Genomic DNA, 13,720 nt, shown 5'->3' with positions numbered 1-13,720 from the left:
CACTACAATAGATCTGCTCCAGAGTTTGTTTCAATCGAGCTGAGACCACCTCATTCAGGTGATCTCGGCCCAATTGATTTGGGACGGATCCGAGCACGATTTCGGGTTTCACAAATGCCAGACAAACCACGCTAACTGGGCAAACAAAACAGCAAATGTACTATATTGACCTTCCTCTTCACATGTGAGCGGACCAAGCCATTGGAATCTTATTGGCTTGAGATTTCCAGTCTCCTTCATCTCTGTTCATTTTAAGAGGTTAAAAAAGGCTTGTAATGCTTCTTTTTCAAACAGATATTTTCTTATTATATTCTTCTTTTTATGTATAGTCATGGACACACTTGTTTGTGGAGCAAGTAGCTTTACCATTTTCTGCTGTTCATTATTCATAGTTATTTTATTCATTGTCATGTCATTGACATGTCATTGGCCTGTAAACATTTCCTGCTTGTTGTCAAACTATTTCATAACTGTAACAAGAGGCAATTCAATCTTACCTTAATGTTAAAACAGCTATCATAACATTATGAATTAATATGTGTCTCTTTTTGAAATCTTTTTGGAAGCTTTAGAAATTAAAAATGTAAAACAGGGAATACATTGGCACTATTTTTTGTTTACATCCCCTGGTCTATAGCCAGCTGAATCAGAAGTTTTAAAACAGTCGCAAAAATGAGTGCACTTCCACATCGCAGAATAAGGTCATGCTACTAATAAACAGACAATATCTTAATAATAGGTAAGCAATAAGCAACTAGATAATTAAACTAAATTGTTGCAAAAATGTTGAATGTTCACAAAAGCTTTTCTACACAATGTAAACACACAAAGATGATATCTTGAGGAGGACATGCTTTCAGGGAGTTCCAGAGTAATTTGTGAGGAAATTCCTGAGATCTCCTACTGTGTTGTTTTTCCTCGTGTCAGATGACTGTTACTCGGTTGAATCAATAGTAAATTCTGTCTTTCATCTAAAATCCTTTTATATGCTCTCAACTGTACTTGTACTGTGCTGAGCTGCACATGTGACCAGTTGATCCGGGTGAGTTTAGTCAAGTTTGCAATCTAAATATTTGCAACCAGGTCAATGTTTCTTAGTAATCCATGAAACCAGTGGGTGCTAAATGTGCATTAGTGTGACGACAAGCGTTTTCTTTTTCTTTTTGACGAGTTGTGGTTGTGGCATGGCTGTTTAGTGGTTTTGACAGATACTTTGTTTCACCTTCTTGTAAACTGTGAAATGAGGGCAGAAGTATCTGTGCAGATCTTTTAGTGTTAAGCATTTCTTTGTATCAAAACTGAGTCCACTCATGGATTTACAACATTCATTTTGAAGTGCTTGTATTATGCTTTTTTAGGTATTTGTTTTTAAGTAGTGTGTAGGCCGCATTTACACTGCACAGTTTAAGTGATTTAATTCTGATTTTTTTCTCCCATGTGGCACAGATTGGATATGGCCCATGTACGTGTAAGCAGGAACAAATCACATGGATTTCAATTTACTCAAATCAGATTCAGGCCTTGTTCATGTGTGGAAATTTATATATATAGATATATATATATATAGGCAGCTGCTTTTTATATATCGCCTATATATATAGAATATATATAGCCGGCAGCTAGCTCTCTGCAACTCTCACATGGTCGCCCACTGAAGCTAAGCAGGGCTGCGCCCGGTCAGTACCTGGATGGGAGACCACTTGGGAAAGCTGGGTTGCTGCCGGAAGTGGTGTTAGTGAGGCCAGCAGGGGGCGCCCAACCTGCGGTCTGTGTGGGTCCTAATGCCCCAGTATAGTGACAGGGACTCTATACTGCTCAGTGAGCGCCGTCTTTCGGATGAGACGTTAAACCGAGGTCCCGACTCTCTGTGGTCGTTAAAAATCCCAGGATGTCCTTCGAAAAAGAGTAGGGGTTTAACCCCGGCATCCTGGCCAAATCTGCCCACTGGCCTCTGTCCATCATGGCCTCCTAACCCTCCCCATATCATGATTGGCATATCATCACTCTGTCTCCTCTCCACCAATCAGCTGGTGTGTGGTGTGCGGTCTGGCGCAAAATGGCTGCCGTCGCGTCATCCAGGTGGATGCTGCACACTGGTGGTGGATGAGGAGATTCCCCCCCATTGTGTAAAGCGCTTTGAGTGCCCAGAAAAGCGCTATATAAATGTAACGAATTATTATTATTATTATTATAAAGTCATGGTGCAGTGGAAAAAGAATTAATATTGTGTATGACTCCCAGGAGCTTGGATGACTGCATCCATACATCTCTGCAATGACTCAAATAAATTATCAATAAAGTCATCTGGAATGGCAAAGAAAACATTCTTGCAGGACTCCAAGATTTAATTAAGATTAATCAAGTTAATTAAGTTAATCAAGATTTTTTGGATCCATCTTAAATGCCTCCACCTTCATTTTACCCCAGACATGCTTGATAATGTTCATGTTTTGTGACTGGGCTGGCCAATTGTGGAGCAGCTTGACCTTTATTGCTTTCAGGAAATTTGATGTGAAGGCTGAAGTATGCGAAAGAGCACTATCCTGCTGAAGAATTTACCCTATTCTGTGGTTTGTAATTTAATGGTCTGCACAAATATCTTAACACATCAGGCTGTTGATGTTGCCATACACTCTGCAGATCTCTCACACACCACCATACTGAATGCAAACCCAAACCATGATTTTTCCTTCACCAAACTTGACTGATTGCTGTGAGTATCTTGGGTCCATGCGGGTTCCAATAAGTCTTCTGCTGTATTTGTGATGATTGGGATGCAATTTAACAGATGATTGATTGGAAAAATATACCTTCTGCCACTTTTCCAAATGATCAACTATAAGTCAAGTTATTAATTGTTGATCTTACAACAATATTGACAACAATACTTTGGTCAGGCAGTGTAGAAGTAATTGTAAAGATTAAATTAAACATGCTTATTTAGTTAGGGCAACACTGTCCTGTGCATCACTGTAAGTGATCGACCAATCACACAACACCATTTGACCAAAGAGAGTAGAGCAGGCACTCAGAAGACAGGAGTTTAGAGAGTCTGAATCCTTGAACTCAAGCAAAGAGACTGTTTATTATGATAAAACGAAAGTGTTTTTGACCTTCGATGAAAGTTAAGACCTAAAAAAAACAACAACAATAACAGCTTTAAAATGGGATAGGGGTACTGTAATTACATCCAACCATAATTGTGCAAAGACAGCTAACCCTAAATTAAAAGAAAGTAATCTCATTAATATCACAGTGATGATTGATTTCCTATATTAATACCTGCTCCATAATGAAGTTTTTTAATCCTGAGACAAAGGTTAAATCCAGGACATCCAGTTCCACCCACTCCCTTATCACAGCAATATCCACAATACCTCAGCAGCTGTGCCGTGTCTCCTTCTATAAATAGTTTAAAAGTCACTCTATGGCTTTTACGTGTCTATGTTACAGTCATGCTCAGACTGAGCTCACCCGTTACAATGGGCTCGAACACTGGACCCTCACAAAAGCACCGCTGTTGGCCCTGTTTTTAGCTGTACATCATCGCTAAGTAATCAGTTCCTCAGCCATGCTTAATTTCCGAACTCTATAAGTGCGGTCAGTGTTTTTGCCAGATATGACAGACGTTAGTTTAATGAGTCTGAATTTGATTTAGGTAGGCCTCATGAATGGCCAACTTATGCATGGATTTCACTGAAGGGACTGAAACTCAAAGTCATTTTCATTTCAAGGTCATTTGTGTTTGAATAGGCCTTTTGTTGCCTCGGGCATTAATGTGCTCTTGAGGAAGGCTTTTTAGGTTTGATCATAATAGATGCGCGTCCCCAGCATATATTTTGCTGAAATGTATGTGCTTTGCGTTTTGTGTTTTGACTGCGCTAATTAGCTGTTCTTCCACAACAAAGTGAGGGCTGTGCTGTTAAATTTGGTAGTATTTGATGTTAGCATGTTGCTAAGCTATCGGTTTGATACTGTGATAGAGTGCAACGGGTGTTTTCAACTTACTATTTAAATAATTGTTAAATAGACAGATTTCTGCATTAGATTTGAAAACATCATCATTTAAATAAGGGCTGCATGATGCTGGAAAAATTTGACATTGTAATGTTTTGTTTTCTGCAGTATAAATTGGACTTAAAGGGGTGTTCCAGGGTGTATTTTTAAGGGTTTGTAAGATGCGAAGCAATTTGTGCTAATGCTTTACTTGTAGGAAATCATGTTATTTTTTCATATATCTTACTTTGATCATACACAGCTACTCGGCTAACATGAAAACGACTGTCATATTTTCTAGTTCTTCTAAAAGTTCTCCCTCTAAATGTTCTGATTGGTCAGTTAACATAACATGCTGTGATTTGCGGATCGGCTCCACGTCACCAGGAAAAGCGTCACGCCCCTACAAGCATGCGCTGTGTAAATAATGTCAGTCAGAGTAGCTGTTAGCAGTATCAGTTTGTGCCTGAATGTGACAGAAAATGACACAGAGGACTAGGTATGGGCCGGTAAAAGATTCTGATGGTATGATAACCTTGGATATAAATATCATGGGATCACGGTATTGTGATTACTGCTCTAAAATAAACTATTTTTAAAATATATGGGTAAAAAAACAAACCTTTCCCCCTTTGTGCACAATATTTTTTAATTTGGGAAAGATTTAAAATATTTTGGAGCAGTAAACATGTCAAGCTAAATAATTCAAATGAATCATTGACTTCTGCTGTCTTAATTTCGTTTCAAAAACAGATTTTTTTTACAATATGAAACGGGATCTTTGGAGATCTTTTCTGCTGAAGATACGGTTGTCCTAAAAAACAAAACAAAAAAATGTAAACCAAAAAAAACTTACTCATACCTTAGGAACAGTATAGCAGAAAATGTTGACGATTTTAAAACCTTGACTTTTCCAAACCGCGGTTACCTTGAACACAGTTATCGTCCCTTGCCTACAGAGGACACAGCTGAACCTTACGCCGGCTCTCTAAAATAAAATCTAACAAGTGTCTTTCATATAAATTTGGTTTGTAGGCATGTGTAAGTAATGTGAAACGTTCACATATTTTATGAGTTCATTATAGAACGCAGGGAAAGCGGCCACATAGAGAGACACTGCAGCACTGTTGAAGATTGTGAGTTTTTACAGGGGTTTGATGGATAAATATGAAATTAGTAGTCGATGGCCGATAGACATCACAACATCATGTGACCACACACACACACTCTGTCATGCGCTGCATTGTATGTGCGTATTGAGCTTCTGGCAATCAACAGGTGCTTTGAGTACAAAACCCCAGAGAGCAGTGCACGTCGGACAGTTTATCAAGGATGTACCGCTGGATTGTGCCTCACTATAGTTGTTACAGGTGATATTTAGGTAATCTTGTCTCTTATGACTCCTCTCTCTTTTGAATCTATCAGGTAACGTGTCACAGCGTCAGTATACTGCTTCAGTCTTTCGTCTTCATGCTTGTACTTAGTAATTTAAGTGGAAACCTCAGATACTGTTGGTTGGTTCCTGTTGGTTGACTTTTTCCACGGAAAAAGTGATTGAACTAACTTCACTAATCACGTTTTGGTACAAAGCCTTCCCCAGTCACACTGAGGAAGGCTTTGTGCCGAAACGTCTGTGTCTTTTAATCACCCGTAAAATGTAAAAGAAAATAAAAAACAGTACGAAGCAATTGAGTGTGAATCATTACCTTTTTTGAATAATAGCATTAATAAGATTGACTCAGCAAACCAAAGAAGTTCCTAAAAAAAAACGCAAGCGCGCAGGGCAAACTTCAGTAACTCTACACACGTGTTTTTAATAAAACAAATATAAACATGCATAGATTAAATAATACTACTAATAATAGCATTATACAAAAGCAAGTAGTCATGAATAACCTGAAAAAGCCTCCCGAGATGAAGAAGGCAGGAAAGCAGTGTTTTTTTTATTTATGTAGAAAAAAAAAAAATTGTAATATTTTAATCCTTTAATTATTTTTTATCTGTAAAGATATTTGCGTATTGCTGTAGATCCTGTATGTATTAGGCAATGTTTAAGCGAGGCGCACAACTAACGCGCTCTGTGCTGGACTTTAGACCTCCTCTCTGCTGGTCTATTGTACAGTCTATTTTTGTTCCTCAAAACAGCAACACGCCAGCAATGCGCCTTAACACACCTTCTTTTTTAGACCAGAACGCCTATGGGCACACATATGAGCGCAAATGCATTAGCTATTTAAACAGCGTGGTGCAAAACGTCAAAATGACTCTTGCGTCCTGCTGAAACAAGCAAACAACAACTGCGTTGTGCCGCATTGCGCCGAGTGTATGATAGGGCCCTAAACGTATTTGTGTTGCCTGTTTTCTGTGATATGTGTAATGTGAACGTTGATGTGGTTGTGTGGTGAAGCCAAAGACTAATTTCCACTAAGGAACAGTAAAGAAAGTACAAAAAGGAGAATTTAACATATATACAGCTGGATATATAATAAATACAGGGAAACTAAGAATTTCAGAGTGATTTTTTAACAGTATATACAGTGTCATACACACCTGATGCTTACAAAAGAGTATTTGTGTAGTTAAAGTGACCTCGCTGACTCATTTCTCATATATTTGTTTTCTCTTCTCAGAACTGTGTGGTATCGATGAGATTCTTTGCCAGGATGAAAATGCTCTGCTGAGTTTTGAGGCCATCCGCAGCATTCACAAAGACATGGACGACGATGCAGACGGCAGTGTGGACGTGACAGAGACGGATGGGGTGAGGACTGTGGTTTTCTGGTTTGCTGAAGGTGCTTCACAGTGTGTGGTGGCCAATGTACAAACAAGTGCAAAGTTTACTTGCTTGAAAAGGACACAGCGGCTTTTGGCTCGCTCATTAGAGACTATAGATCTCTGTAAAGCTGCTTTAATATATGTCGACGTGCTTATGTAAATATGTACTTGACTCAACAGTAAAGCAGTATTTTGTACAGCACATTGGCTAGCAGGTTCGAGTGTTGCACATTATTAGCAGAAATCAAGTTTCTTTAGCATGTGATTTTTTTTTTCATGATAAACTACATTCCATGGTGAGATAAAAAAAACAAAAGTGTTTTATTGTGAAAAAACTTAACTTGTTATAAAGATATTTGGTATTATTTTAAATTAAGGCTACTTTGGGTAAAGGGTTTGTTCAGCTTTTGCATCGTTTGGTGCATTTAGTGCCACTAGCTTAAAAGGAGTAGGAAACAAAATTGGTTCACTCCAGTCTAGATGGTGGCACTAAATTCACCCAAAAATGCACCTCAAAAGTAGACATTCCAAATGGGATTTATCACCCCCTGAAGAGCATTTTTGAGTGAAAACAAAAATGATCGGCATATTGACATATCGTTTCAAACCTAAGTGCTCAAAACTGGCCACTTCATAGGCACTGTTGCCAACTATTTTTAGTGAAAAGGTGCTAAGCTCTGCCCAAAAAGTTGCTAAATTACATCATTCGTTAATTTGCATATTACTGACGTCATCACTTTCTACTGTTTGCTTGTTTAACAGTCTGTGGTCAATAAAGGGGTATTTATATTTGCACTACGCTTTATGTAAGCATGTCAATATAACAAAATTTACAGCTGTCTGAATACTGTTAATCATTGCAGATGTGTAGTGATGTTGCAGTAATCTCTCAGACGTAATAAACTCAGACAAGTTCTGAAATTGTCTCAAAAATATCTGTGATTGTGAACAAGAAAAGAATAAACGGTCAAATTCAAGAGTTCACACTTAGCTGATGATTGGTAATAAGCTAGTTTGGCATGCTGACCCGGGAGAGAGCCCCGAGCTCAAAAGATCCTCGAGCCCGGAGCTCCCTTCCGTTGCAGGGCGAGAGGGGAGTTTGACTTGGGTAGATCTCGAGGACCCCACCCCTGCTGCGTAAGGATTGCTAAGGTAAAGTGTTGCTGACAGAATTGAATTTGGTGCTAATTTGGTTTAGTCAATTTACTTAGTCTCATGTTTTTGGGGATGTGGGACGAAACCGGAGGACCCGGGGAAAACCCATGCAATCACGGGGAGAATATGAACTCCGCATGAAAATGCTGACCGGTTGGGTGGATACCCGAGTCGGAGGCATTTTTTTGCTGTGAGGCCGCAGTGCTAGCCACTGGGCCGCCGTGCTGCCCTGTAGAAAAGAGGAGGAGAAGGGGTGGAAGGGGGGATTCTTCAAAACGAAGATGACTAAAGGTAGGATGTTTGGTTATTTATACTGGGTTAGGAATAGCCTGATTGGTGGTTCATTCATTAGCTTGACTCGGGGCCAGCCGTGTCAATCATAAGCACGTGATCCTCTCGAAATTAGTTTATGAATAAACTTCACTTAAATTGTTAAAATAAAGGAGAAGCAGATCGGTTTGACTGGAACAAAGGAAATACCTTCACACAGCCGGTGCTAAATAATTTGCCGTCGGTACGCAGAGGGGTGATCTGCTCTCAGGCTGCAGGTGGGAGAGACTGCTGTAGGGGGACTGGGCCACCTGTCAGTGCTCTGAGGCAGTGGAGGGCCCGGCAGCATCACTCGCAGCTCGTTGAGAAGAGTAGGGACGGTACAGTGTGGGCTAATAACTCATTCTCCAGTAACACTATTCAATTTATGATTCACCAATCAGACGATTCCTAAGCCACTATAAATACCCTAAGTTCCATATGACAGCCATCTTCGTTTTGAAGAATCCCCCTTCCACCCTTGCTCTCTACTCCTTCTCCTTATCTAGATGGGTGGCACGGTGGCCCAGTGGTTAGCACTGTTGTCTCACAGCAAAAACGTCACTGGTTCTAGTCCTTACCGAGCCAGCTGACGTTATGTGTGGAGTTTACACGTTCTCCCAGTGCTCACATGGGTTTCCCTCCGGGTTCCCTGGTTTCCTCCCACCGTCCAAAAACATGCCACTTAAGTTAATTGATTAATCGGATCAAAAATTGGCACTATAGACATGCTTCTAGTAAGTAGTTATTTCTTAAGAGCAATCACTATCTGTTCATTAGCTACTACAGCAGGGGAGCTCTCGAGATCTACCTGAGCTCAAACTCCCCTCTCGCCGTGCAAATGGGAGGGAGCCCCGGGCTCTAGGATCTTTTGACCTCAGGGCTCTCTCCCGGGATATCATGCCAAACAATCTTTATAAACAATCATCAACTAAGTGTATAACAATGAGCTTACAATAACAGAAAGAGTGCAATAATAAAATGAAAGATGAAGATGAATTAAAGTTGAACTTCTTCCATGGCCTGCCCAGTCACCAGAGCTAAATATTATTGAGCCACTTTGGTGTGTTTTGGAGGAGCGAGTCAGGAAACGTTTTCGTCACCAGCATCAGGTAGTGACCTGGCTACTATTCTGCTAGAAGAATGGCTTAAAATCCCTCTGGCCACTGTGCAGGACTTGTATCTGTCATTCCAAAGACAAATTTGATGCTTTATTGGTAGCAAAAGGAGGCCCTACACCATGCTAATGAGTCATTGTGGTCTAAAACCAGGCATTTCAGTTTCATAGTCGAACCCCTGTATATGCCAGTTTAAAGGAAATTCTTCTCTGCATCTGCTGCCACCTTCATTTTATAAAGGCACAACACTTTTGCATGTGTTTAGAAGGGATTCACAATTACAGTTTGTGAACTTTGCTATAAAAAGCAGTCAATATTTTCTCTGAATCACCCAAAGCGATTCCCTTTTCATGAGAATGCCACATCTGAGGCCTCAGGGTAAACAGCACCACTGCTGACCAAGGCCATAGACAGTTCTGTGAGCATAACCTTTACCACAGTCAGCACTGATCAGAGGATCGTGAGCCGGTCAAACTGTCTGCATTTACATACTGTAGGTGAACATGTCAAATCAACTGTTTACTTTGGCTTTACAGCTTAAGCAAAAAGCTGAATTATGCAAATACACAGTGCTGTAAACAGAAACTCCCTCTAGAAATCAAAAATAGCCACGTTTAGACTTATGTGCGACTGTTTAATTGAAAAGCCACTGTTTATTTATTTTTTTCTAAGCATTTAAAGTAATTTGTGCTTATTTATTTTTGTAGGCGTAGCTATGCATGTTTGGTGAATAGGCTTATAATGTTAGATAGTAGCTATAACCATACATTCAAAGTTGACTGATTACATTAAGATTAACATTCTTTTGGTGTTAAAAGGTAAAAAATGCAATTGAGGCATTATTTAATGTACAAAACTGATTTGAATACATATATATCATAAATATTTGAACATATACTTGAAATTGTTTACATTTTGTTTCACATATTAGAGTCTTTATACTTTATATATTATAAGCTTAATACTGAAGGGAGTTTGTCTATCTATTTATAACTTTAGGAAATACTGTAAACCCACCCAGAAAAAAAGAAATAAAAAAGAAATAAACTGTATATAATCATACAAATCTTGTATAAACAATGTAAAGGCCTTCAGCAATATACATATAAAACTATAAGGTTTGGTGTATATACGTAAATCTATGCTGAAGTTATGTTATTATTACTATTTTAACTGGCTAGATCATCATTATTATTATTAGGCCTTGATATTAACTTTTTTGATCACTAGCTACTATGGCTAGAAGTTTTTCAACATTAATAGCCACTCGCCATTTTCACCAGCCACAATTTTGTTGTTGGGAAAATATATTTGCATAAATTTCATGTTGTCATCGTAAAATTACTTGATTTCAATGATGTGTTATGTCCACATGCCTCCTTAACTTTTTTATTTCACGTGACTTTTTAGGGCACAACACTAAGGATTTAGCTTTTTTTTCCCTAGCCACACCAAACTAATTATTTCCTTGACACAATTTTTTTACAAATGTGTCAAAACAAGCAAAATAAAGCTGTGTGTATACACTTGTCAATCAACAAAAATGTTATTAAAAGAAAACATATTAACAAAAATAACTGCAAGCAAAAGAAAGCAAGTGAAAAACATTCTGGGCCCTATCATACACCGGCGCAATGTGGCGCAAGGCACGGTGCAATGCTTGTTTGCTAGTTTCAGCTTGGCACAAGAGTCGTTTTGAGGTGTTGCGCCACGCTCTCTAAATAGCAAATGCATTAGTGCTCATATGTGCGCCCATAGGCGTTCTGGTCTAAAAAGGGAGGCGTTCTGAGGCGCACTGTTGGCGCGTTGCTATTTTGAGAAACTATAATAGATTTTTTCATTAGACCAAAACAAACCCGGTCTAAACTCCAGCGCAGAGTTGCGACTCGCTTACGCACTGCTTAATAGCCTACACACAAGATGTACAGTAGAGCAATACGCAAATATCTTTACATATGTAAAAAATTAAAATATTAAGGATAGGCCTATATATAGGGTATAATAAGTATGTATATATATATATATATATATATATATATATATATATATATATATATATATATATATATATATATATAAATATATATATAGGATATAAATATAAAAGATTAAAATATTACAAAACATATTATTTTCTAGTCTACATAAATATGAAAAACCACTGTTTTTTTGTTTTTTTGCCTCCTTCATCTCGGGAGATTAATTATTTATTGGCTAACTGATATCTGTGCTAAAGGTTTCTGTCACCGACTCGCTCCCAGTCATTCCCCACGCTGACCAGCAGAGGTCATCATCACCGGACTACTGACATTACGTCATGCTCAGACACTGATTGCCACACACCTGCAGCACATTCCCTTGATCACCACACACACACATATAAGCAGCTCACACACACACATCATTGCGAAGTCTTGTTCTGCCCCTGCAAACACTACTGAGCGTTTCTACTCCTTGCCTGCGTTCCCCTTTGCTTACCCGGACTGTATATCGACCTTGTCTTGCCTGCCGCCTGTCTTGAACCCAGCTTGAATACTGACTTTGATCCTAGCCGCCTGCCTCTGATCCATGCCTGCTTTATCACCCTGTGGTTGCCTGTCGCCAGCCCATCGACTTAATACAACTGTGTTTGATGTGAGTTCGCACACTAGCAACATCTGTGTGTGTGTGTTTTTTTTTTTTTAAACTCTGTTTAATAAATATACTTCAAATGGATCCCTCTGTGTCAGACCCTTCGTTACAGTTTCTCTATCCATGAGAGCGAAAGTGAAAGTAGATCGATTATCTCTTATTTTTGCGCGGTAGATGCTCTGTTTAACTGTTTTCTGTTAAAAAAAAAACTGTTAACTGTAAACTGTTTGCTTGTGAAATGCTCAGTTTTTCCACGTCCTGTAAATAGCAAATTCGCTTATGGCGTGACGCAGCTGGCTCTTAAAGGTAATGGGAGATGAGACTCTGATTGGTTTATTCTCAAAACACACCTATAACTCATTGAGAAAATAAACTCAACCCTTTTAGACCATGCGCCACAGCGCAAAGCGGAATTTCCTGTCCTTAAATGAGCAAATATGGACTCTGACACGCCCTGAAAGCGTTTGCGCTCGTGCTTTCCGTTTTGCGCATGGACCGTCAAAATAGAGCCCTCTGTGTGAAATAGTGAAAGGGTTAACATTAGGCCCATTAATAATCTGTTCAAAGAGTGGTAAAAGTGAAAACGGCAACCACTGCTGCTAAAAAAAAAAAAAAATCTGGAGATTTCCTAGAAGCAGCAGGACTGCGGGTGCTCAAGCACCGCTTTTTCCAATCTACAGTTGAAGTCAGAATTATTAGCCCCCCTGAAATATTAAACCCCTGTTTATTTTTTTCCCCAATTTCAGTTTAATGGAGAATTTTTTTAACACACTTCTAATCATAATAGTTTTAATAACTCATTTCTAATAACTGATTTGTTTTATCTTTGCTATGATGAAAGTTTTATTTTTTACTAGATATTTTTCAAGACACTTCTATACAGCTTAAAGTGACTTTTAAAGGCTTAACTAAGTAAATAACTTTAGGAAATATATATAAAAAAAAAAAAATCAAAGGGGGGCTAATAATTTTTACTTCAACTGTATTTCAAAGATAAATGATCGCACCAGTTGCGTTTCCAGGCACGGTTGTTCTGTGAAAGGAAACGGGAGCTTTTAAGCACTTATTCGTTTCACATCAGCTGTGCCCCGCACTGAGTGTCACCATGCACCTGATCATACTCTCATCTTGCTTTCTTTTGCTCGTGTGAACATTAATCCTGCTGCTTCTTGGTTCCAAGATCACATTTGCCTGAATATTGACGAACTCTTAAACTAAATTTTAATCTTTAGGGACGAGGCAGCTTTGGCTACTTAAAAATATTTTCAACCAGGCGAAGTGGCTAGTGAGGTGTCTGTCTAACCTGCCACAGCTTAAATCTACCCGAATTTGGCAGGCAAGCGAGGGTGTTAATGTCAAGCCCTGATTATCATGCTAATTACATGGTTACTTGCCATAAAACTTAACAATTAGAGACAAAATATTGGTCTGAGCTGTAATCATTTGCAAAAATTTCTATAATTTAATAACATTGCTTTGGAATGTCGTATTTGACATCAGAATCAGATTTTTTAGAGATCTGTGTAATAAATGTATACAAAAATATTTATTGTAATTGAAACCTACAGGCACAAATTAAAATTCAAATTACACTACAGTTAAATTATTAATTGTATTTAGAATATTTTCTTTCCATCAGACGAAAAAAATAAATCACAGAAAAGCAAAAAGTCTAAATCTAAATATCTGAAAATATTCAGTTGCATAAAAACATATTTTAACTGCAGTGTCTTGCC

At 38.6% G+C, this 13,720-nt stretch overlaps 1 protein-coding gene across 10 annotated transcripts in view; it reads left to right on the top strand.

The window, feature by feature from the left end:
- Positions 1–13,720, top strand: part of stim1b (stromal interaction molecule 1b) — a 92,230-nt gene that overhangs the window by 18,447 nt on the left and 60,063 nt on the right. For all 10 annotated transcript variants that reach the window (XR_015519354.1, XR_015519352.1, XR_015519351.1 and 7 more), the window contains 1 exon segment: positions 6,627–6,757. Coding sequence is in view for 3 of the 10 variants with exons in the window: in XM_087299062.1 (XP_087155188.1) it covers positions 6,627–6,757 (131 nt within the window). In the remaining 7 variants the exon portion in view is untranslated.

This window comes from Danio rerio, chromosome 21 (genome assembly GCF_052040795.2).
Source record: "Danio rerio strain M-AB ecotype USA chromosome 21, GRCz13ab, whole genome shotgun sequence".
NCBI classification, from domain to species: Eukaryota; Metazoa; Chordata; class Actinopteri; order Cypriniformes; family Danionidae; genus Danio; species Danio rerio.
This window is presented reverse-complemented; position numbering and strand designations above follow the sequence as displayed.